This window comes from Pinus tabuliformis, chromosome X, assembly GCF_031772625.1.
Source record: "Pinus tabuliformis cultivar Carrire ecotype Pingquan chromosome X, CPIR1, whole genome shotgun sequence".
In the NCBI taxonomy this organism is placed as follows: domain Eukaryota; kingdom Viridiplantae; phylum Streptophyta; class Pinopsida; order Pinales; family Pinaceae; genus Pinus; species Pinus tabuliformis.
In genome coordinates, this window is record NC_142308.1 from 1,714,787,413 (window position 1) to 1,714,814,173 (window position 26,761).

Below are 26,761 nucleotides of genomic sequence, written 5' to 3' on the forward strand. Positions count from 1 at the left end.
AAGCAAAAATACCCAACTACATAATGAAAGCCATACCTTTGGGGTTGGAAGGCCCACCTTCAAACATATGATCATGACAAATGGGCGAGGGTGCATAACAACTGGCTCAGTTGGCAAAGATGGTGGCACATTGAGTGATCTGTTGGCTGCAAGGGATTGTTGGCTGCTAGCTGAAGACAATCTAGGAAAAAAATTTCTCCTACGGGTGTCACCCATAGGTGGTGGGTAACAGGGCACACACACACACACACACACACACATAGATATATTAAAAATGATCCATATTTTCTAAAAATTAAAACATCTATAGATATGAATCGTGATGATATCTATTTTTAGTATTTACAATTTTAGAACTAGTTAATTTATGGTTTTACTACATCAATGATATAACATTATATACCAATCAACCAATACAAAATTATATAACAACCAATCTATACAAAGTTATATAATGTTGAATCAGGTTCAAAAAACCCTTCTTTATCATGTTGGTTTAGGTTCATAACTTCCCACATCAAATCTCATAAAAAACCCTTTCTTATTAAATTATTAATGTATAGTTAGATTCATAAACAAACAATGTTGACTCAGTTGCATAACTTCCTACATACTCAATAAAAATTCAAATATTATACAACCCCTTCTTGTTGAGCTTATTAATCCAGAGTCAAATCTCAGAGAACCCCTTCCTTATCATGCTGGTTCAAGTTCATAACTTCCCACATAGTACAAACTCTATATTTTTGGTTTCAATTCTTATTTTTTGTGCTTACACCCAAACAAAAAAGGAACAAGATCAAGCCATGTGCATATGGCGACTTGCGAGGTATCGTGCCCTTTGGTCCTAACTAGATGCATTCATACCCACTCATTTAACTTATAAATAAAATTATTATCTTACCTAGTTGATTCATGCTTGTCTAAGGTTGATTCGCACTAGTTTGTGGCATGTTACAAAATCACAGCCAAGACCCTTCTTCCTTCTAAGTTACCCCATAAGCTATGTCAAATGCCCAAATACAAACAATCATAAGCACCTGATTACAAAATGAACAAAGTACCTTTTGATCAGAAGCCCACCTTCCAACATGTGCTCTTGGAAAATGGGCGAGGAAACATATGATTGATGCAGGTGGTGGAGATATGGACCAATGTTGCACTAATCGTTATCAGGATAATTTCAGCGCGGGGAAAAAATCGGAAAAAATCGTAAAAATCGGGAAAAAATCGGTAATAATCGGAAAAAAATCGTAACATACAAAATATTCATTTTTTTTCAATTGTTTTAATATCTAAATTATCTACAACATAAAATAAATACATTGACACATAAATATGATAAAAGAACTAATATATAAGATGTTTAATATCATTGCTAGTGCTACATCACACATAACAGTGAATCATGTCCTGAATAGTAAGTCCCGACTCCTGAGTCCCAACTCAGCCTCAAAATATCAACAAAAAATATAATAATGTATTTCATATCATGAGTCATAATGTCATATACAATGAAATGAACCAAATAACTAAAGTCTAATACTACTAATTTCCTTTGCCCCTCTAGATGTAGATGTCGGTGGAGTTGACAGTAGACTCTGTTGTGTTCTAGAAGCTGAAGAACTAAGAGCTACAGGAGGTAGACCACGTCCTCTACTGGTGATAGGGGTAGCTTGGGTCACCTCATCCTCCTCATAAAAAATAAATAAATAAATAAATAATATATATATATATATTTTCTCCACAATTTTTTGGCTAAAAATCGCAATTTTTTTCAAAAAAAACGGCTATAAAAAAAAAAAAACCACGATTTTATCTTTGTTTTGAAAAAATCGCGACAAAACGATATTATCGTGATTATTTGGTGATTAGTGCAACACTGATATGGACGACAGGTCATCGATTACTAGTGGCTCTCAAGGGTTGCTGGCTACCAGCTGGAAGAGATCAAGGGAGAAAAATTTCTCCTATAGGGTCACCCACTTTGGGTGGGTAACAATGCATAATTGAAGAAGCCTCTATCACCATCCCAACCTTTTGAATGCTAGGATATGCCAACTGTGAAAAATCTGAATCATCACATGTGCATCTCCATGCAAGATAGGTGGTAACAACACCACATCATGGATACTTAGTTGACATAAAATTTATTTTGAAGGCAATGGGACCTATTACCCCACCAAAATGGGTAATCCCATAGGAGAAAACGTTTTTTCCTACATTAAATAGCTAGCCAACTAGTAACCCCTGACATTCACCTCTTGATGATGATATGGCATATGCCTCCACCATCTGCATCAGCCATGCACTTCTCACCATCCAACATTACCTCTTAAATGAAGGTAGGTTGCTACACAACATTTAATTTGATCATTTTGCAATTGGGTGCTTATACTTATTTTTTTGGGCATTTAGTATGGATAAAAGTGTGAATTGGAAGATTGACTGATCTTTATTGTAAATATATTCTCTGACCTTACCAAGGGGGTTAATCTTGATTCTTTAGCCTTAGTATAGTGGGACCTCGCTTAAGGCCTTAGAGTTATAAGAGGGGCACTACTTGGAAAACCTGGATTGAAATAGGATGCCCATTATCCCTTACACCATACTTAACACTTTCCATGTCAAATTGTAAGCCCTTTATATATCGTCTTCATTCGTTTGGTCTAACTTGTCATTGGTTCATTAAGATTTGACACCTTCCTTATCAACATCCTTGAGTAGGACCAGGAAAACATTTCCCTGGAGGTTGATGTAGCTAAAAGAATGGAAAAACATAATATGGCCACAATGAAAGAAAAAGAAAATAAAAAAGCAAAAGATGACCAAGACATAAATTAACACATGGGAAAAAGCCTAGCATGAGCTCTACCCTCATTAGCCATCACTGAGTTCTTGAGAACTTGATGCTCCATCTCATTAAAAGAAACTCTTACATGTCCCGACAGTGATGAGTGATAAGTTGTCTCATCTTACGGGGTAAAATTAAATGCTACATCATAAAGAGCAAGCTATAACCCTTGAGTTATGCACTCGAATAAAATCATTATTATAAAGAATTAAAAGTCGTAGTAGAAAGGTGGAAAACGCAGGCTGAGGAGGGTAACTCATACCTCCACAATTTCTCCCTCTGATACATCTATACACTCAGGATGTGGACTCCCATTAGTTGGTCCCCTCAACCATGGCACTTGGCCATGAAGCCTTTCGTCTTCTTTGCTATACATCTACATTGTTAGTTTTTTGTAGCATTGGAGGTGTTCTAGTCTCAAAAATAGTTGGAGAGGCTTAAACACAAGAGTTCTCCAGAACCCAGAAATTGTTTCTAGAAATTCCACCTAGAAGTGTCTCAATTAGATTACTAGCATATTTTTAAATATTTCCAAAGTCTAAACTTAGAAAAAGGGGTTAATTAATCAGAATTAATTGAGATAAGGTGTGAATCATCTAAAAACTCTCACGAATCAATCCAGAATGATCTCAGCCATCGATTTTGTTTTAATCTTGGTTGTTGGAGTCCCAAATGGAGATTATAAGAAGAGGCCGATGGGTAGATGAAGGACACACTAGTGTAGATACTTAGTGATCTGGTCAGTTCGATTTTCTAATGCAGGTCATTCAATAGGAGAAATCGATCCACTAGATCGAGTAGCAGGTGGAAAAGGGGCAGTATAGTAGATTCTTGGAGGAGATTTCCAGTTCTGGAAGAGTCAGTTGAGAGAGGGATGAGTTTTCCTCAAGGGACTGCGTAAGGCTTGAGCAGAGGGTTTCTGGGGAGAGTTTAATTCAGCCAGAGGATTCGGTTCAGTTGTCAAAGGCCAGGATATACTCCAGGAGGCCAAGTGAGTCACTTTCCGTAGCAGAGATAAGCAAGAGCTACAGGATTCAGTGAGTTCCGAATGCAGAGCAGATAGAGTCTGTGCAAGCATTGTGCAGAGGCTCATGCAGGGGCAAAACGTACAACCCAATTTGGACAGATTTCAAAGCAGGATCAATTGTTGTGTTGAGGTATTTGCCTCACAGATATTTTTTCAGTAATTCTCGTAGGAAGAATTGCTAGTTTGGCGACATATGATTGTACTAAAAAATTATGTTGCTGCATAATAATAAAAACCAGTGTTGAAAATATCGCCGATATTTCGGCGAAAATCGTAAATATCGCGAGATTTTTACCAAAACGAAATTTCGGCTGTAATTTCTCGCGATTTTTTCTAGTTTTGAATTTCTCGCGATATATCCGAAATCTCGGCGATTTTTTTACAAATATCGCGCGACGACCATAAAAATCGCCGGCAGCATTTATAAATTGGGGTTTGGCCGTAAATGATCCATTTCTGTTTCGAGTTTTCGTTAGAGCTGGAGCCTGGAGACGCTGCGAAGTTCGAACGGTGGCTGCGGAGGGTTTTGGCTGCGGAGGGTTCCAGTTTATGTGTTTACAACTTTCCAGGTATGCGTAATACGTATTCCCCAACCGTTAAAACTTAATACTTTGGCTGCGGAGGGTTTAATATCATGTCTGAATATCATGTCTGTCTGAATACCAAAGAAAAATTTTCAACACTGCTGGGAATAGAAGAAAAGGTTAACAACTTAACATTACTCACAGTCCCAAAGAAAAATTTTGGTACTATTATTATCTCCCACAGAAAAATAATTCGTTAAAATTACAGTGTCCGAGAAAAACGTTGGCATCAATTTTTAGTCCCGGACATGAGAAATCAGAGTTGGTTGTCTCGGATGGGAATTCGATACTGTCCAAAGTCCTTAATGATACATAGACAAAATGTATAACTTATGTGTGAATGTTAAATAATAAAAACTTAAAACCATGTGTCTTTGTCACTGCCATATGAGACTATGCCACCACATGTTATCGAACCCAATGCCACAGTATAATGCAGAGTATAGTGACACCATTAAAGATGCAAACCAGAGCCATTGTAAGAACAAGTCATGAGCTGCAGTCAAGCGATCCTTCACATTGTTTATACTGAAATAGAGAGCTTTTGAGATGTGTGTCAAGTTACCACAGAGATTGTCACTGTGTTAATGAGAATCATTGTGTCACCACTGTAATGGAGTGCAAGCCTAATTCTATGTCACTGTCATGTCACAAGTTACAACAACTATCATTACAGTCATCAGGTCACTATGTCAAGAATCAAGATTACTGCTGTCATGCTGCCATTAATTAGTAGCAATTTGGAATTATAGACCTGTAGCATTTGTAGAAAAATTTGGAATTATAGACCTGTAGCATTTGTAGAAAAATTTGGACCTGTGTTAAATTGTTAATTACCAAATTCAGTGAAGACCTTTTAGAGCTCAGACCTGTGAGACAATGTACATTGTAAACATTAACTTAGCCACATCATTGGCTAATTTTTTAAAGATGTTATTTTATTTTGGTCAGAAAATTCAAAAAACAGCAGTCCATCTTTCGATAAGTGTCAATAGCCCGTTCGATTCCCTTGAGAACTTCAGTCTATGGGCCCAGGTCTGCAGTGTTTTATTCACAGAATTGCCCAGAATTTTGATTTTATGCTTGACATTTCTTCTGGGTAGTTCGATGATCGATCTGAGCTTTTCTTCAGAATTTTATAAATTTAAATTTTATATATTAAAAAAACAAGGGTTATATATTGCTTAATAACTTATTAAGTTACTAATTCTAAATTTTTTTTGGTGCTGTAGGTTTCCTTTTGAGTTAGCCGGAGCCCACTACAAAATACAAATATGCCAAAAAACTTGGACCCATTTTGGGAGTATGGGATCCCTGATGGTGGGACAAATCGTGCATATCTTTCATGCAAATTGTGTGGGGACAAGATGACAGGTGGGGTTACACGACTGAAATACCATCTTGCTAGACTCCCTGGACATGATGTTGGCATTTGTAGAGTTTCTAGTCCGGAGCTTATACGAAAAGCTCTTGAGGCAATTGAAGAAAAGGACAGAAAGAAGGAAGAGGCGGAAAGAAACAAAGCTGAACGTGCAGGTAGATCCTTTGGGATATCTTCTCATGATTTTGATGTTCAGGGTAGTGGCCCTACTGGCGCTAGTGGGAGGGGCTCCACAACTGGCACACCATCACATGCTAGTGTGAATGCGAGGTCATCATTTTTTGTTCCACGAACAGGAGCTGGAGCACAACCTGGCATAAAATCGCTTGTCAAAAAAAAGGAGAAGGAAGAAGCAGATAGAGTCATGGGGAGGTGTATTTATTGGAGCGACTTACCTCTCAGCATCACAAAACCCAATCCATTTTGGCAACCAATGTGTGATGCTATTGCTGTTGTGGGCCCAGGGTACAAAAGTGCCACATATGAGGAGTTGCGGGGGCCAATTCTTCAAGCAGAAAAAGAGGACATCAACTCTAGATTGGCGGAGTTGAAACAGACATGGGAAGTCACTGGATGCACAGTGATGTCTGATGGTTGAACAGATAAGAAGGGTAGGACCCTTCTAAATTTCTTGGTACATTGTCCTAAAGGTACCATGTTTATTAAATCGTTGGATGCATCAGAACATATCAAAGATGCAGCAACGATATGTGAGTTGTTAGATGGGTTCATTCAGGAGATTGGTGTGCAGAATGTGGTGCAAGTCGTAACAGACAATGCAGCTAATTATGTGTCTGCCGGCAGAATGCTTATGGAGAGGCATCCCACATTGTTCTGGACTCCATGTGCAGCGCATTGTCTTGATTTGTTGCTTGAGGATATGGGGAAACTCTCCTTCATCAAGGAGGCAGTTCATATGGCTAGGAGCATCCCCAAGTTTATTTATAACCATGCTATTGTTCTTAGCCTTATGAGGAGGTTCACAGGAAACAAGGAGTTGCGGCGTCCTGCCATCACACGTTTTGCCACAACCTTTATTACTCTTCAGTCTTTGCTTCGATGTCAGTACGAGTTGAAGCAAATGTTTGTGTCTAATGATTGGCGTGGTTGTAGATACAGCAGGAGACCTGATGGGAAAGCCATTGAAAAAATGGTGTACTCTGAGACATTTTGGCGTGGAGTAGAAGAAGCATGTGCAGTTAGCGAACCTATAGTAAAGGTTCTTAGATTGGTGGATGGAGAGAAGCCTGCAATGCCTTATTTGTATGAGGGCATGGATAGGGCCAAGGAGGCCATTCGTTCCTATTATGCAGACAAGGGTTCTGCTGGCCTTAATAGGCAGATGATGTTATGGGATGTGATCGATAGTCGGTGGACAGGGATGCTTCATCGACCCATTCATGCAGCAGCACTCTTCCTCAACCCTGCATTTGCATACAAATGCAATTTTCGTTTTGATGGCGAGGTGATTGAAGGGCTCCATTCCTGTATTGAGAGGATGGTACCTGATTCTGAGCTTCGTCTCAAAATCAGCCGCGAGATACATAATTATCAGGATTGTGTTGGCCTATTTGGCTTTGATGATGCCATTAAGGAAAGGGCCCTCTTCATGCCACGTAAGTGACAAGTCATCACTCATTAGAAATTATAAATTTGAATTTAATTATGTTTTAACTTTTAAGTTTTTGAATTTTTTATTTCATTATTTTGTTGTAGATCTTTGGTGGCGAAGCTATGGTGCAAGGGTACCAAATTTGCAAAATTTGGCTATACGAATCTTGAGTCAAACATGTAGCTCTTCAGGGTGTGAGCGCAATTGGAGTGTATTTGAGAAAATACACGCCAAAAAGCGCAACAGGTATAACTTTGAACTCAAGCCTTCAGTTGAGCAATTACACTTATTGTAATTTTTTATTTTTAATTTATGACCTTCAAGTGTCAAGACTCAAGAGTCAAGAGTCAAGACTCATTACTTTTTTTGACACTCTTACAGGTTGGAGTTCGCACGCCTCAACGATTTGGTGTATGTGCATTACAACATCCGACTTCGAGTGAGGCAAATAGAATCACCAGTGGATCCAGATGCCATTTCCTTAGACAATATTGATGTATTGTCTCCGTGGAGGGTGGAGTCTCAGGAGCCCATATTGGAGGAGTCACCTTCATGGTTGGAGGAGCCAGTGGCAGATGATCCATTAGAGCAGGGGCAGCAAGAGGAGGACTCGGAGTCAGAGGAGCAGCAGCACTTAGAGGAGGAGCAGGAGGAGCTGGAGGAGGACACTGCGGGAGCATCAGCATCAACACCATCTGCTATAGATATAGGAGAGCATAGCTCCATGCCTATCACTCATTATTTGACATTAGGTGCAGAGGCAGTGTCAGGGCCTTCTACTACTAGGGGCAGGCCTGACAAACAGCCCATCATGTTTTCCCGTAAAAGGGGGAGAGGGCAGTAGATAGATAGCTGCTAGTTTTATTTGTTATGCTACATGTAACTCATGATGATGAGATACTTTTATTATTATATGTGATGTTATTTTGTATTGGTTCTCCACATTTGAGTCCTTGAATGGACAATTATCAGGGATTAGCACGATTTGGTATCGCCTTTGATATATCATTTCTATTTGACATCATATATATCAGTGTTTTCTTCATATTTATGTGCCAATGTGTTTAGTTCATGTTGTTATTGCTTTATATGTTTAGAAATCTGAAAAAAAATGAATATATTATGCATTTTTTATGCTTGCCGATATTTGCCGATATTTTGCCGATATTTTCGCCGATATTTCCGATAAGATATTTTCCGGACCCTCGCCGATATTTTCCCGATACCGATATTATCAACACTGATAAAAACCCTCACTGTTGCACTCGTTTTCCCAAATTAGGTTATTCCGACGACATTTGTCCAAAAAATAACTGTGTTAATTATATGTGTGTGTGCTAGCATATTTCTCAGTTTCCAACATTTTATTTCCTATAGAATTTTCATGATCAAAATTGTTGTTGTGATTTTATTCATTGTTTGTTGTTGCAAATAAACTGCATAATGAAATTAATAGTTAGAAGAATAATTTCCTGATGCTGCAATAGTTGAAAATTTCACATGGTATAAGAGCGATTTTGATCAAGCGGGAAGCTTAGAAGTGAAAGGCAGAAATCGTCCAAACTTAGAGGGAGTCTAGTAGTACGATTTCCATATTTGCGCAGAAATTGGCTTAACAGATTGCGCTGTTGGGCAAAGGGTTCAATTTTTCCAGTGCAGGTGGCAAGAAAAATTCGCGAAGGGCTGGCGCAGTTCCAACAGGCAATAGTGAAGCCGGAAAGTAATTCCGGTGAGGCAGATCAATATTTTTGTTGAGTAGATTCCTTGCTTAGGCACATAAGGGTTTTGCAGCGGTTTGCTAACGAAAAATCATTGCCGAATGGAAGAGGAATAGAACATAGATTTGTCTTTAGTAAATTCTCCAGTATGACCATGGATTGATTTGATATTCAGGGGGCTTCAGAGTTGTCTTCCAAATTGGAGGATGAATTTTCTTGCTTATCAAGCTCGACTTCAGAGGGTGTCCGATATATAGACAGTGGAGCGTCAGTTCACATGAAAGGGATTAGAGAATATTTCTCTAGCTAAAATGAGCAGATGGTTTTCCAGATTATGATGGGAAACAAAACAAAGTGTACTTCTGTGGGAAGAGGTACCATTGATTTTTAGAGGGAGTCAGGAGAAAATACTAGCACTACAGATGTATTGCATGTTCCAGGATTGGGAATGAACCTGATTTCAGTATCCCAGCTACAAGATAAGGGATATGATGTCCACTTCGTAGGGAAGAAGGTGTTTTTCAAACACCCGAGATGGAAGAGGGTGAGACAGATTGGAGTTCGAAGCAACAGGTTGTATAGGTTGCAACTTGATTCTCCAATGGCACTGGTAGGTAGTTACAATAGCAATGGGAAGGAACTAAATGAGTATGGCATAGGAGAATGGGACATTTACATCATGGAGCACTCAATATGCTCAGGGATACAATAACAGGGGTTCCAGAACTTGGAACGAAACAAGATGATGTGTGTAGAGGGTGTGTGCTTGAGAAATATGCTAAGGCAACATTCCCAAGAAGTAACAACAAAGCAAATGGCATGTTAGGAATTACACACTCAGATATTTGTGGCTCTATGTCCAATAGAGCTCTCAGTGGGGCCAAATAATGTATCACCTTTATTGATGACCATTCCATAAAAACCTGGATCTACTTCATAAAGACCAAGCACGAGGTCTTTGGTCCTTTTAAAGAGTTTAAGGCTCGTGGAGAATGCGAGATCAAGGTACTTCGCTCAGATAATGATGGAGAGTATAATGATAAAGACTTCACAGATTTTTGTGCGAAGGAAGGCATCAAAAGAGACTGGACAACTCCATATAATCCACAATAGAATGGTGTAGCGGAGCGGAAAAACAAAACTATAGTTGGGGTTGCAAAAGCAATGTTATATGACCAGGATTTGCCCAGGTTTCTATGGGCAGAGGCATGTAACATAGCAGTGTATATTTAGAACATGACTCCTCATAGAGCATTGGGGAAGAAAACTCCAGAAGGAGTCTTCACAGGGAAGAAGCTAGAAGTTAGTCACTTCAGGATCTTTGACAACATTTCTTATTGCCATGTGCCAGATGAGAAGTGCACCAAGTTAGATCAGACTGCAAAGAAGGTGTTCCTTGTTGGATATAGCGAAACCTCAAAGGCATATAGGATCTACATTCCTAGCATTAGGAAGATTGTAGTGAGATGAGATGTAAAGTTCATGGAGGACCGAGCCTTCAAGAGATCTCGTGAGATGCTTGCAGGTGATTCGAATCAGCCAGTTGAAGCTCCATTGTTCTAGTAGCAGGTGCAACCATAGGGGCAGCCAGTAGGAATGCTAGTGCGACAATCATAGGGATCCAGTACAGTAACTAGTACCAGCATTTCCTCAAGTGCGGTGAACCTAGTGAGATCACAATAGACGGAGCAGTAGAGGCAAGATGAGGAGGAGTTGGTTGAAACTCCTACAACTAGTGGTCGAACCAACAGGGAAGTTCGTCAGACATTGAAAGATGCAACAAAGTTCATAGTAGCTCCTAGGATGAACAAGAGAGAGCACTGATAACCTAATAGGTACCAAGCATTGGTGGTTCCAATTGCAAAACCTTCCAACTTTCAGGAGGCCTCACAGCATCAAGTGTGGGTAGATGCCATGGTAGAGGAGTACAACTCTATCATGACAAATGATGTTTGGGAGGTGGTGCCAATGCCTGAGGATGGGTCAGTTGTAGGTTCTCATTGGATCTACAAGATCAAGTATGTTGCAGACAATAGCGTGGAGAAGTACAAGGCTAGATTTGTGGTAAAGGGGTATGTGCAGAAAGAAGGAATAGATTATGAGGAGACCTTTGCCCTAGTTGCCATATACACTTCTATTTGGTCATTTATATCCCTAGCAGCTTAGATGGGGTGGTAGATTCACTAAATGGATGTCAAGGCATCATTCTTGAATGGTGTGATAGAGGAAGAGGTGTACATAGAACAACCAGAGGGCTTCGAGACTCATGAGAGGCATACTCGTGTGTAGACTGAAGAAAGCTCTATATGGGCTCAAGTAGGCTCTTGGGGCATGGTATGGTTGGATTAACAACTACATGCAACAGATGGGATTTGTCAAGAGTGACGCAGATCCCAACCTTTACTATTTGATGGTAGAGGATGAGCCACTCATCCTAGTATTGTATGTGGATGATCTCTTCCTGATAGGGTCATCAGGGCTCATAGAGGACTGCAAGAGGAACTTGGTAGCAAAGTTTGATATGAAGGATTTGGGGTTGATGCACTATTTCCTAGGATTGGAAGTGTGGCAGAAGAACAGGGAGATCTTCCTTGGGTAAGGAAGATATGCTATAGATATTCTGAAGAGATTCAGAATGCAAGATTGTAGACCCATGTCTATGCCCATGATCACCAACTGGAAGAAAATAGATGCATCAGATGACAAGGATGTTGACCCCACCTTGTATAGAAAACTCATCGGTTCTCTCATGTATCTGGTCAACACTAGGTCAGATATTTGCTTCGTGGTCAATACTTTCAGTTTATGGTGGAACCGAAGAGGGTACATTGGACAACATTTTGAGGTATGTGCGCAGCACAATTGAGTATGGGTTGAGATATACTAGAGGGGATGGCGTCAAACTATGTGGGTTCATAGATGCAAATTGGATAGGTAATTCAGTGGAGAAGAAAAGTACCTTTGGGTACTGCTTCAGTGTTGGATCAAGGATGGTTCTTGGTGCAGTAGGAAGCAGAAGTCAATGGCACTGAGCTCTACAAAAGCAGAGTATATGGCAGCAAACACAGCTCCATGCAAAGCTATATGGCTTCGGAAGCTGTTGGTAAGCTTGTTCAGGCAAAGGATGGACGCACCCAGTGTCTATTGTGATAATTAGAGTTGCATCAAGCTCTCTGAAAATCTAGTGTTTCATGATAGGTCGAAACACATAGATATTCGGTGTCATTTCATCAAAGATTGTGTGCAGCGTGGAGCGGTCCAACTACAGTATGTTCCCACAAATGAGCAGGTTGCAAACATCCTCACAAAATCTCTAGGGAGAGCTAAGTTCGTCCACTTCAGAGAATAGATGGGTATGGTGGAGAACTCGTTTCAGTAGCAGGGCAGAGTATTTTGGATGCTTCTCAGTTGCAGTAGTAGCAACAACAATTGAGAGGGAGTTGCAGTGAAGATGCAGAGTTGTTCGTAGTATAGAAGTGTCAACAACAACACAAATGCAACATCAGAGTTCCGTAGTGGTTGGTGGGCAGTGGTAGGCAGTCACAGTAGCCAGATATCAGCAGCGTGACAGAGGGTGATACAGAGACAAGGTGTTGTAGCAGTAGTGAAACACTAGAACACCTTCCTCGCTAAGAGAGAGTTAGTTTTTTGTAGCATTGGAGGTGCTCTAGCCTCAAAACTGTGGAGAGGTTAAAACACAAGAGTTATCCATAACCCATAAATGGTTTCTGGAAATTGCACCTAGAAGTGTCTCAATTAGATTATTAGCCTATTTTTAAATATTTTCTAAGTCTAAACATAGGAAAAGAGGTTAATTAATCATAATTAATTGATAAAAGGTGTGAATCATCTAGAAACTCTCACGGATCAATCCAGAAATGATCTCAGCCGTCGATTATGTTTTAATCTTGGCTGTTGTAGTCCCAACTGGAGATTATAAGAAGAGGTCGATGGGTAGATGGAGGACACATCAATGCAAATACTCAGTGATACGGGCAATTCGATTTTCCAATGTAGGTGAGTTAGCAAGAGAAATCGAGCCAATAGATCGAGTAGCATGTAGCAGAGGGGTAGCATAGTAGATTTTTGGAGGAAATTTCCAGTTCTAGAAGAGTCAGTTGAGAGAGGGATGCATTTTCCTCAAGGGACTGCACAAGGCCTGAGCAGAGGGTTTCTGGGAAGAGTTTGATTCAGCGAAAGGAGGAGTTGGTTCGGTTGTTGAAGGCCAAGATATACTCCAAGAGGCCAAAAGAGTTACTTTCTGAAGCAGAGATAGGCAAGAGCTATAGGATTCAGTGAGTTCCGAAGGCAAAGCAGATAGAGCTTGCACAAGCATTATGTAGAGGCTCACGCAGGGGCAAGACATACAACCCAATTTGGCCAGATTTCGGAGCAGGATCAGTTGTTGTGTTGAGGTAGTTAACTCAGATATTTTGCTAGTAATTCTCTCGGGAAGGATCGCCAGTTTGGCGACATATTATTGTACTCAGAAATTTTGTTGTTGCATAATAATAAAAACCCTCACTGCTGCACCAATTTTCCCACATTGGGTTTTTCCAGGGATATTTGTCCAAAAATTACTGTGCTAATTTTACATGTGAGCTAACATATTTCTTAGTTTCCAACATTTTATTTTCCGCAAAATTTTCATGGTGAAAATTGTAGTTGTGATTTTATTCATTGTTTGTCATTGCAAATAAACTACATAACAAAATTAATAGTTAGAAGAATAATTTCTTGTTGCTGCGATAGTCGAAAATTTCACATACACCAACTCCTATGGATTGAAGGGTTAACCTTGTGAAAATTCGGAAAACCCCGAATCCTATTGCAACAGCTGATTAAGTTTCTTATAATTGTTAAATAAACTGGACAAATTATTTACAGCATCCTACGGTAAATATCAAAACTAATACACTGCAACCTTTACAAATACAATACTACGGAAGAAAAATAATGTTGGAAGAATAGATGCACACACACACACAAATACGCAGTTATTTTTCGACCAATTTCCCCGGAAAAACCCAACTTGGCAAAACCGGTGCAGCCGCTGAGGGTTTTACTATTATGCAGTAGTAAATTTCAGTACAAAACTATGGATGCTCAAATGTAGGAATCCGTACAGAGAAATTACTGACAATAAGTCTAGTGAGAAATCTCACTCCCACTGACAATCCGACATTGACCTTGGCTCAAGATGAGTTTCTCTATGCTGCCTCCGCGCAGTCCCTGTGTCAGCCTATGCAATACTGCATACCACAACTCGGAACTGCTGCTATCTCACTCTCTGATCATCTATTGTCTAGAAGAGGGACTCTCCTAGCCTCCGGACTACCATCATTCCTTCTCCCTAGCAAAATACAAAATCCCTTCGAAACACTACGCTGCCTCTCTCCTATGCACTCATCGGACTGGAAAATCTCCCTCTGGCCTTACTATCCTTGCCCCTCTCTCACTGCTTTGATCTCACTAAATCACCTCTGACAACTAAACGCTGCTACTCTGGAGATCGATTTCCTAACAAAATCGAATTTCTAGTGTTTCAAGTGTGTTCTCCAACCCCCATCGAATTTCTTCTTATAATCTCTCCTTGAGACATCAACGGCCAAGATTAAAACATAATTGATGGCTAAGATTAACTAGAACTCGATCCCTATCTTCTTCTAGAAGATTCTCACCATGACTTAATTAATACGCTTTGATTAATCAGATTTCCTAAGTTTAGACTTAGGAACCATTAAAAAAAGATTAATTATTTTAATTAAGTCGTCTTTAAGTGGAATTTCCAGAAACGATTTCTGGGTTTTGGAGAATACATGTAATTTGGCCCCTCCACCAAATTTCGTGGCTAGAGCACATCCGATGCTACAAAAACTAACACTCTCTTAGCAAGGACTGTGTTCTAGTGTTGCAACCCACTGAAGCAACACCTTGTCTCTGCGCTATCCCTTGTTATGCTGCTAATGTTTGGTTGCTACTACCCACCAACTACTATGCAACTCTGATATACGCTGCATCTGTGATGCTACTGGCCCTGCTGAATTGCTGCCAACATTGCATCTACACTAGAACCCCCTCTCATTTGTTGCTGCTACAAATGCAACATCTGCTGCTGAGAGCTATCCAACACATTGAACCAATTGTGGTCAGTGTGATGCATCTGTAACTCGAGTCCTGACTGTTGCTAGACTCTGCACTGTCTCTGAAGTCTCTGCGTTGTTGTTGACTCTGCACTGCTGCCAACTCTGCTCTACGCTACTTAGTCTCAGACCGCTACTAGCTACTGCATCTGTCACTCTGGCACCTGATTGCACCAATTGCCACTGGTCCATCCTGCTACTGCGTGCTATGGGCTCCCGTAGCAATGTATTGATTCATGAGGTGGACCTCCTCAAGAATCCTGCCCCTCCTGTAGCTCTCTGGGGCTACAAAACCACATCACCCCACCTCACTCCTAGAGTTATATCAGTGATCATGGCAAACTCTTCCTCCAATCTAGAGGGCAACCTGTCGATCTTCGAGGATGCAACTTGTTGATCCTGCTTCTCCTCCTTGTCCTTCTTTCTAAGAGGACATTAAGTGTTATAGTGGCCAAGCTCACCACATCTAAATCATTTGACCTTGGAAATGTCCTTCTTCCTCCCGCGCTGCTCCGACTGCCCCTTTGATGCGAGGGCCACATTCTCTTATTCCTTCACTTGCTTTGTCCCACTGCTGCCATTGACGCTGCTCTTCACTAAATCTCACCTTATTTCTTCCTGCTGCAGATCAACCCACATTCGATCCCACTCTAGCAACTTGCCTCTGCCTAGAATACTCTGGACAAAGACCTGCCAGTATTTGGAAACATTGTTTAGAGCTAACTGCACCAATTCTGTAGGTTGGGATGCTGACTCTATTGCAAACAGTTGGTTTCGGACATCCTGAATCCTAGTGAGGAAGGGGTCTATGCGCTCCCCTTTCGGCATCATTGTACATCACAGCTTCTCCTCAAGATACATCTTCCGCTGCTCGGAAGATCCCTCGTATACCGTAGCAAGAGCTTCCCACATCTGCCTGGCAATATCTTTGCCAACTATGTAATACACTACGTGATCTCGAACCCCATCGAGAATCAACCTCTTTGCTTTCATCATCTCCTTCTTGTAGGCCTTTAGCAGATCTGCATCTGTAGGTACAACTACCACACTATCTATGTAAGTTTTGAGATCGTATTCATCTAGAAGACAGGAAATTCTTGCCTTCCAGATCACATAGTTGGAGACTCCTTCCAACAGATCCTGATCTCTCAGCCCTGCTGATGCCATCTCCTCAAAAAGTCAAATTCCTCCTTTTCTCCTCTACGCAATCGCCGATTGGCTCTACGCACTCCCTGCTAGAGTGGATAAATATGCTCACAACTACTGCTACTCTGCTAGGAAAAATCGAACTTCTGGGCTAGAAGCTCCCTGAGAAAGGAATTCCCTCAGTGTGTGCTCTTCCTTCCTTCTGGCACTATTTTGCACTAGCAAACTGCTGCAAAATAACTGCGTCCTAGCTGAAGGTCTGCCCTGCAAGGAAAATACTCTAAGTTGCAGGAAACGCAGGGATAGAGGGCGTTTCAGCCCAGGAAACGAAACGAAATGCGTTTCGGCGTACCGTACGGCCTGGAAACGCGTTTCCGGCCGTACGGGCACGTTTCCCGAAATGGAAACGTGCCCGTACGGCCGGAAACGCGTTTCCAGGCCGTACGGGCCCCGTTTCCCCAAAAAAATGACTTGTTTTTAAATTTTTTTTTTTTCTAATTAGTTTTTAATTTTTTTTAGGGTTTCTAAGCTGTTCTAGAAACCATTTCTAAAGTTATAAAAGAGCAGTGTCTCTCATTCTCTCATCACACTATTCAGCAAGGAGTTTCTCTTGGAGATTGGCAGTTGTTTCAGTAGCTGGTGTTTTGAGCAGTGAGCAAAGTAGATTTCAGCAGCGGGAGAAAGAGATTTCAGCAGCAAGAGAAGGAGATTTCAGTAGGAGATTTCTGTAGCAGCAGATTTGGCTCAGCTACAGCCATATTTCTCTTCTCTTTTCTGGCATTTTCGGGTAGTTTCAACCACAGAAAATTAATTTGGGTAAGCCACATTCATTTTGTTAGTTTTTTCTTACTATTTCTTCAATTTTTCTAGGGTTTATGCAGCTAAATTGCTGAAAAACGTTTTTTATTTATAGATTTGTTTTTTAAATTTATTTTTGCAGCAGATTTGGCTCAGCTACAGCCATATTTCTCCTCTTTTCTGGCATTTTAGGGTAGATTCAGCCACAGAAAATTAATTTGGGTAAGCCACATTCATTTCTTAGTTTTTTTCTTACTATTTCTTTAATTTTTCTAGGGTTTATACAGCCAAAAATATGAAAAACGTTTTTATTATTTACAGATTTGTTTTTTTAATTTATTTTTGCAGCAATGGCTTCCAGCCAAAGTGCAGCTGCAACTTTAAACCCTGGGGCCAACCCAAGGGCTGAATATTATCCTCTTTGGAGGCATGTGACGAAGCTTCAAAAATGTGGAGGTGGTGGCTCATGGGAATGGCGATGCACTCTTTGCAATAATACGTACAAGGGCTCCTACCCAAGAGTGAAGGCGCATCTGTTGCATGGAGGAGGACAGGGGATTCTGGGTTGCACAAAAACATCAGATCCGTTGGTAAGGAGGGCATATCAAAGAGAGCAAGATGAGGCGGATGGTACTAAGAGAAGGCATGATGAGCATACTCAGGCTACATCTAACATTGAGCCAAGGATTGTAGTTGAAGCAAGAAAGAGGAGAGCTGGTCACACTCAAGAACATGAACAAGCAGCACCCAAACATACCAGAGGCTCAGGGGCATCCCAATCAGTTCAGGATAGCAGAATTGCTAGATTGGTGAATGTGCAAGCAAGAGAAGAAGCTGATTCCAAAGTGGCCAGGTGCATTTATGCATGTGGTATCCCATTCAATGTTGTTCGCTCTCCTTACTGGCAAGATATGATAAGGGCAGTTAACAAAGCTCCTCAAGGGTACAAGGGGCCCAACTATGAGAAAGTCAGAACCCAGCTTCTCAAAAATGAGAAGGAACTTGTGGAGGACGTTTTAGCTCCAATTCGTTCTTCCTGGAGTAGCTCTGGGGTTACCATAGTCTCAGATGGTTGGACAGATATGAGGCGCAGACCATTGATAAATATCATTGCCACTTCCCCCAAAGGAGCAATGTTTATCAAGGCAGAAGACTGCTCAGGAGAGGTGAAAGATGCACAGTTCATTGCTGATGTTATTATAAAAGCTATTGAACAAATAGGGCCTAACAGGGTGGTGCAAGTTATCACGGATAATGCACCAGTTTGCAAAGCTGCAGGTTTAATTATTGAGGGGAGGTATGACCACATCTTTTGGACACCATGCATTGTCCATAATCTGAATCTGATCTTAGAGGAGATCGACAACAAAGTTTCCTGGATAAAGGAAGTCACAGGGGAAGCAAGGGAGATTATCAAATTCATCACCAACCACCACCAGTCTCAGGCCATATTTCGAGAGTACTCCAAATTGGAGTTGTTAAAAGTTGCTGAGACAAGATATGCCTCAAACTTCGTGATGTTGCGCCGCCTTGTTGAGGTTAAGCATGCATTAGTTTCTATGGTGGTGAGTCAACTTTGGATTGAGTGGAGACAAGCAGATTCAGAGCGGGGATCTATGATGCGTAGATTGTGCCTTGATGAGGATTGGTGGAGCAAGGTAGATTTCTTGCTAAAGTTCACAACCCCTGCATTTGAGCTTCTCCGGAGTGCTGACACTGACCAACCTTTCTTGGGAGAGGTATATGATGGCATGGATTCCATGGTTGAGAAAACTATGGAAATCATTTCGCAGGAGTCTCCACAACTTCTGTTTGTTGATGATCATTTTGCTGGTTTGATCAAGAAAATCATTGTTGACAGGTGGAACAATTTCAATACACCATTGCACACTTTAGCACATGCTTTGAACCCCAAATTTTATGATGAGGAGCTTATTGCTAAAAGCAATGGGAAGAGGAAGGCACCCCATAAGGATAGAGAGGTGGCTACTGGGGTGAAAAAAGCACTAATGAGAATGTTTCCTTCTCATCTACATAGGGAGGTAAAGGAGGAATTTGCCAGTTTTGCTGCAGGAATAGATGATTATGTAGATATATCAGCTTTGGAGGAGAGAAGCACCATGAATCCAGTTAGGTGGTGGATTTGTCATGGAGCAAATGGTGTACATTTGCAAAGCATTGCCATTCGTATTCTTTCACAAGTGGCAAGCTCTTCATCAGCAGAAAGGAATTGGGGCACTTATGGTTTTATTCATTCTGTGAAGCGCAATAGGTTGGGCTCACAGAAAGCAGAGGATCTTGTTTATGTGCACTCCAACCTTCGCCTTGCATCTCGTAGGGGTCCAGAATACAACAGTGGTCCTTCTAAAGAATGGGATGTGGATGCAGAAAATCCTGATTTGGATCTCTCTCTTGCTGCCCTGAATATTGAGGACGATTCTGGAAGTGGAATTGGTGCATCATCTTCTTCAGCACCACCATCCACTGTTGAGCATTCTGCTGCTTCTATTTTTGATGAGGATTGTTATGATGAGGATTAGTCTTTTGTGACTTGTCTCTATAGTTCTTGCAGCCTTATAGTCTTTATTGTACTTGCAGCCTCATGTACTAATATAAATAAAGGCTGATTTTGGATTTTCCAGTTCCTATATTTTTATTTTCATTATATGATAACTCATGAGTAAATGTGATGTAAACAGTAAATTTAATCTTAATGTTAAAATGTTTAAGTAAATGTATCATTAATGCTTTATGATTGCACATATATATATTAATAATTTTTAAATGTTTTTAATATATATATATATATTATTATATATTATTATATTATTATATATATTCGCGTTTCCCCATTTCCAAAATTTGGGGAGGTCGCGTTTCGTTTCGCTTCCCGTTTCCGAAACTCGTTTCCGTTTCCCCGTTTCGTGCAACTTAGAAAATACTGTTTCTCCCTCTGCCTCTGGTACTCTTCGATCTGGAAAATCTAATCTTTGTCGACTCTCTCAGAGAAATAGATCTTTCCTCAAAAACTCGACCCTCATGGCTGAAGGAACTGCATTGCCTCTGAGGGTTTCGAACCGCTGCCTACGCAGAGCTTCGAAATTCCTCTTTCCTTCTACTACAGAGCTCTCTAGCTTATGATTTGTGCTCTAATACCATCTAAAAATTCGGAAAACCCCGAATCCTACTGCAACAACTGATTAAGTTTCTTCTATTTGTTAAATGAACTAAACAAATTATTTACTGCATCCTACGTAAATATCGAAACTAATACATTGCAACTTTCACAAATACAATACCGCGGAAGAAAAATAAAGCTGGAAGAATAGATGAACACACACATAAATACACAGTTATTTTTTTACCAATATCCCCGGAAAAACCCAACTTGGGAAAACCGGTGCAGCAGCTAAGGGTTTTCTTATTATGCAGTGGTAAATTTGAGTACAAAACTATGGATGCTCAAATCTAGCAATCCATACAGATAAATGACTGACAATAAGTCTAGTAAGAAAAATTTCACTCCCACTAGCGATTCGACACTGACCTTGCCTCAAGATGAGCTACTCTTTGTTGCCTCTGCGTAGTCCCTGCATTAGCCTACGCAATACTGCGTCCCACAACTCAAAACTATTGCTCTCTCGCTCCTAATCAACTATTGTCTATAATGTTGATTTGGGGCAGCATTGGATGTGCTCTAGGCATGAAAATTGGTGGAGAGGCTAAAGCACATGAGATCTCCAAGACCCAGAAATGGTTTGGAGAAATTCCACCCGGTTAGAGAGATATTAAAACAATTAATATTTTTAATGGGTTCCTAAGTCTAAACTTAGGAAAATAAAAATATTAATGGGTATTAATATAAAACTAGGTGAGAATGTTCTAAAAGACATGGATCAAGCCAAATCTAATCTTAGCCATTGATTAGCGATTTAATCTCGGCCATTGAAGACTCAACATAAAAAGTATAAGAGGAGGTTTGAGGGTCAGTTGGAGATACACCAAGATTGATCAGTCAGTTCGATTTTCTGGAGCGGGGTTTGCTGAAGTAAATCGAACAAGTGATCAGAGTTGCAGCGAGGGGCAGTCAGTGCACAATAGAGAGACATAAATAGCGCCAAAGGACCAACACAGAGGCAGAGGAGGCCACGCAGAGCCAGCAGGTGCCACGCAGAGGGCTAGAGTGACTGCGCAGAGGCTAGCAGGGCCTGCGTGGGTGACGCAGAGGGCCAGAGAGCCAATGCAAAGCAGTAGAAGGCTAACACAGGGGGCTTCTGAGTGACGCAGAGGCTGGGAGGGCTGATGTAGAGCTTCAGAGAAGCGTCAGAGAGATTTTCGTGGAGCAGACTTGCTGAATATCTACTTCCGAAAAGAGGTATTACTGCCAGATTCATTTCTCTATTGGGTGAGCCAGTTTGGCACTCTAGTTGTACTCAAGAAAGCTGCTTAATAATAAAACCCTCAAAACTGTTGCACCGGTTTTCCCAAGTTGGGTTTTTTTGGGGATGATTGTCCAAAAATAACGGTGTCCCTTATGTGTTTTTCTATTCTTTTAGTTGATGATTTGTAGATGGTTGAGACTGCATTTGTATTTATTTTCAGTATTTATATGGTTAAATAACTTGTTGAGAAATTAAACAAGTAGGTGAAATAAACCAGATAGTGCAGGAAGAATTTCTAATGAGTTAGACTTAGAAATTCCAACATGGTATTGAAGCATTGTAGATCACAAGAGAGCTAAAGGCACTAGTTAAATCAGAAAATTTGCAGCAAAAGCAACTGCCCCGAGAGACAAAAGTTGTTCCTAAGCAGAAAGAAGCAAAGAAGGAGTGACATAGAGGGCCTGCGTCATCAGTTCAAGCTAGAGAGGGCCAGCACAGAAGTAATGAGAGGCAGCAGAGGCTCACGAAGAGCCACGTCATCCTGCTCTGTCAGGTAGGAGTGACGCAGTTGGCTATAGGAGTGATTCAACCTTGTCGAGATTGCGCAGAGCTAAGAGGCTCAGTTTCTTCAGCTGCTGAGGCCTAGGGAGCTGTGGGGGGATTGTGGATTGTGAAGCTGGTGGGATGTTGTTGTTGTCGAAGAAGAACAGTACCTAAACAGGTAGAACCAAGGTAGAGGGAGTCGCTACCTAAGCGGATTTCTAGCCAAGAAATCCAGATCAGTGTTGCAGGAGCAAAGGGGATCGGAGAGGAGCAGTTCGAGAGTTGGCAGGAGGATTTCCAGAGGGAAATAGAGACTCAGAGGGAGTCGAGCAGAGGATTTCCAGGAGGGAAATCGAGACTCAAAGGGATTCTAAGAGAGAACTTCCAGGAGGGAAGTCGAGACTCAGAGGGAGTCGAGGAGAAGAGCAGAGATGGCAATGAACGAACTGAGGGATCAGGACAGGTTGGATGGGGCATCCAACTTTGTCATCTGGAAGGCTAGGATCCTGTCTGTTCTAGATATACATTGCATCAAGGGCTTCGTCTTGAGAACCGTGGCTATCTTAGTCGACCCAGCTGATAACGAAAGGTATGAGGATGCAATGGCCAAGGCAAAGTGCATAATCCTTGATGGGTTCAAGGATCATGTAGTTCAGCATATTGTCGAGAAGAACACGGCAAAGGAGATGTGGGATACCTTGACGACATTGTATCAAGGAACTTTCGTGCAGAGGAAGATGCTACTGGAGAATCAGTTGCGGTCATATTAGATGCAGAAGGGGGAGTAGATAGATCTATACCTCAGTAGGTTGCAGGAGATTTGGGACCAACTTACTTCCATAGGGGCCACGCCGGATCAGGAGTTCATGGTGAGGACCACCCTGAATGCAGTCTCCGAGGAGTGGGAGACATTTGTCCAAAGCATTTTGGGCAGAGCTAATCTTCTAGGATGGGAAGAGATGTGGGCAACTCTTCGCCAAGAAGAGATCAGACAACTGACCAAGGCAGGAAGTAGCAACAAAGGAGGTCGAATCAAGAAAGAGGAGGAGGAGGATGCGGCTCTAGCATCTACAAGACAAGGAGGTAAGGGAAAGAAGAAGGACATCTCCAAGATAATGTGCTTCCATTGTGGGGAGCTGGGCCATTATGCAACCCAGTGTCCCAGGAAGAAGAATAAGGGAGAAGCTTCTGACTCCAAGGCAGCTCCGGCAAAGGCGGAGAAAGAAGTCGAGACGGATGATGACTGTGCCATGAGTGCTCATGCACCTCTAGAGAAGAGGTGGGGAGACATCGAGCTGTAGTCAGGAGGAATACAGAAGATGTGGGGCAGGATCCTTGAGGTACCAAAACTATATCCGGCTACAGGAGCCTCGAGTAACAGTAGCAGGATGACGATGTCGGTAGAAGCAAGATGCGGATGGAGCGACAGTACTGTTCTAGAGTGCAGGCATCCATAGTAGCGCAGTGAGGGTTGCAGCAATGCGAGAGGCGCAGAGGAGATTGCAACAATGCAGAAAGGCACATAGGTGTTTGCAGCAGTGCGAGAGGCACAAAGTTGTTGCAGCAGTGCAGAGGCAACAGAGCGAGCACAGGATAACAACAGAGGGAGCTTCAGCATCAGGAGGGCTTCTAGCCTGACAAGGATGTCAGTAGTTGGGTGGATCAGTTACTTACTTCACAGTAACTGAGTTGTAGTACAACAATAGCAGTGGTAGTGCTATGGGTAGCACGATGCAGCATGATGAGAGAGAGCTACAGTGCAGATGCAGTGTTGAGAGGAAGGACCAGCAGCAACGCAGATGCAAAGGGAGCTGCGGTGCAGATGTAGTAGTGGCAGTGGCAAAGCCATGGGTAGAAGTACAAGAGGCAGCAGTGCAGAGGATGTTGGACAGCAGGCCAACCATCAGCACAGGTACCGGTGCCAGATGATCAGGGTGATGTTCAGTGTTGGAGCATTACTAGAGCACATTCCTCGCTATGAGGGAGTGTTGATTTCGGGTAGCATCGGATGTGCTCTAGCCATGAAAATTGGTGGAGTGGCTAAAGCACATGAGTTCTCCAAGACCCAGAAATGGTTTGGGGAAATTCCACCCGGTTAGAGAGATATTAAAATAATTAATATTTTTAATGGGTTCCAAGTCTAAACTTAGGAAAATAAAAACATTAATGGGTATTAATATAAAACCGGGTGAGAATGTTCTAAAAGACATGGATTAAGCCAAATCTAATCTTAGCCGTTTATTAGAGATTTAATTTCGACCATTGAAGACTCAACATAAAAAGTATAAGAGGAGGCTTGAGGGTCAGTTGGAGATACACAAAGATTGATCAGTTAGTTCAATTTTCTAGAGCAGGGTTTACTGAGAGAAATTGAACAAGTGATCAAAGTTGCAGCGAGGGGCAGTGAGTGCATAGCAGAGAGGTAGAAATAGTGTCGAAAAATCAACGTAGAGGAAGAGGAGGCTACGCAGAGCCAGCAGGGGCCACGTAGAGGGCCAGAGTGACTGCACAGAGGCTAGCAGGGCCTGCGTGGGTGACGCAGAGGGCCAAAGAGCTAGCGCAGAGTAGTAGAACGCTGACAGAAGGGGCTTCTGAGTGACGCAGAGGCCAGGAGGGCTGACGCAGAGCTTCAGAGAAGTGTCAGAGAGATTTTCATGGAGCAGACTTGCTGAATATCTGCTTCCGAAGAGAGGTATTACTTACAGATTGATTTCTCTGTTGGGTGAGCCAGTTTGGCACCCTAGTTGTACTCAAGAAAACTTCTTAATAATAAAACCCTTAGAACTGTTGCACCTGTTTTCCCAAGTTAGGTTTTTCTGGGGACGATTGTCAAAAAATAACAGTGTCCCTTGTGTGTTTGTCTATTATTTCAGTTGATGATCTGTAGATGGTTGAGACTACATTTGTGTTTATTTTCAGTATTTATATGGTTAAATAACTTATTAAGAAATTAAGAAAGTAGGTGAAATAAACCAGATAGTGCAGGAAGAATTTCTAATGGGTTAGACTTGGAAATTCCAACATATAAGATGGACTCTCCTGGCCTCCGGGCTCCCACTCCAGCTTCTGGCACTAAATCATTGCTTCTCCCCAGCAAAATACAGAATCCCTCTGAAACACTGTGCTTCCTCTTTGCTCTGTGCCGCCTCTCTGTGGCACTCACTGCCTCTCTCCTATGCACTCACCGGACTAGAAAATCTCCCTCAAGCCTTGCTATGCCTGCCCCTCTCTCACTGCTTCGATCTCACTGAATCACCTTTAGCAACCGAATGCTACTACTCTGGAGATCGATTTCCCAACAAAATCGAATTTCTAGCATCTTAAGTGTGTTCACCAACCCCCATCGAATTTCTTCTTATAAACTCTCGTTGAGACATCAACGGTCAAGATTAACTAGAACTTGATCCATGTCTTCTTCTAGAAGATTCTCATCATGACTTAATTAATACCCTTTAATTAATCAACTTTCCTAAGTTTAGACTTAGGAACCATTGAAAAAAGATTAAATATTTTATTTAAGTCGTCTATAGGTGGAATTTCCAGAAACGATTTATGGGATTTGGAGAATACATGTATTCTAGCCTCTCCTCCAAATTTCATGGCTAGAGCACATTCAATGCTACAAAAACTAACAAACCTTGGAAAAGCCACATCCCCTTGGGGTTGGAAGTACCTAAGTCAACCCTACCAAGGTAGAGAACACCTTTATGGTCCTTGGACTAATTAGATATTGGAAGGTGATCCCAGTTTGAAGTATTAATATGCCCTTAACATGCCAGTTTAGTCCACTTAGATGCTTATACGATCTAAGACTCTAATGAATAGTTAATTTCACTTGAGTTCAAGTTGGACTTGCCTGGTAGTCCATAGCAACATAGGCCTTGAAGGAACCCACTCCACAGGTACCCAGGCCCTTCAAAGAGGTTGATGACTTAGTAGATAATAGATATAGAATTGCCCACTTGTCTCAGAGTGTTGGGTAGGATGATGACTTGAGCAGTTGATGTACCTCCCAAAGTACCCCCAATACCCTGGACATTGATCTTCTTTGGCCCAGCACAGATGATTCTTGACAATTGCACCATTGGACCCAACATGCCCCCAGGATTGCCTTGACACTACCTAATGGGCAAGCCATGATTCAGAGCCCAGATGGGGATGGTATACCATGAGATGACTAGAGGAATTATTACACCTAATAGAGCCCTAATGTTGGAGAGAGGAGGCAATTTGTTGACTATTAGAGACTCATGGAGTTGACGTGGTGGCACCCTAGCTGGATTTGGGACCCCTAGAGTTGCTTTCATGTTGGAGTTGAGGAAACTTCCTCAAATGATGGATGATCATGACACATGGAGACACCTTCAACTTTTTGCTCACCATCTCATGGCATTTGGAGAGAAAAAAGGGGATGACATCATCATTTATAGGATTAAAGCTCACACATGTGGGTCTTTTGGGCATGTTTTCACATTGAGCTTGTGGGTTGGCTTGTAACCCAAGGATTATTTTATGTTTACTCATTATCAAAATTATTTAGGGGCTTCATTAGCTAAAATTAGATGAGGTAGAC

The 26,761-nt window shown here is 41.6% G+C and overlaps 2 protein-coding genes across 3 annotated transcripts in view; one reads left to right on the forward strand and one right to left on the reverse strand.

Moving 5' to 3' along the window:
* Positions 1-26,761, reverse strand: part of LOC149146605 (upstream activation factor subunit UAF30-like) — a 198,133-nt gene that overhangs the window by 74,772 nt on the left and 96,600 nt on the right. The gene's annotated exons all lie outside the window — the stretch shown is intronic.
* LOC149146606 (uncharacterized) lies at positions 6,468-8,635 on the forward strand. The gene is made up of 3 exons (XM_089446783.1): positions 6,468-7,462; positions 7,563-7,704; positions 7,840-8,635. The coding sequence occupies exons 1-3, from the start codon at positions 6,502-6,504 to the stop codon at positions 8,300-8,302; spliced, it is 1,566 nt and encodes a 521-aa protein (XP_089302909.1). The 5' UTR covers positions 6,468-6,501; the 3' UTR covers positions 8,303-8,635.

Bases quoted from the DNA above. Each gene is read 5' to 3' on its own strand.
- LOC149146606 (XM_089446783.1), top strand. From the start codon at position 6,502: ATGTTTATTAAATCGTTGGATGCATCAGAACATATCAAAGATGCAGCA. The intron at 7,463-7,562 runs GTAAGTGACAAG...ATTTTGTTGTAG, and splicing joins AAGGGCCCTCTTCATGCCAC to ATCTTTGGTGGCGAAGCTAT. The intron at 7,705-7,839 runs GTATAACTTTGA...ACACTCTTACAG, and splicing joins CACGCCAAAAAGCGCAACAG to GTTGGAGTTCGCACGCCTCA.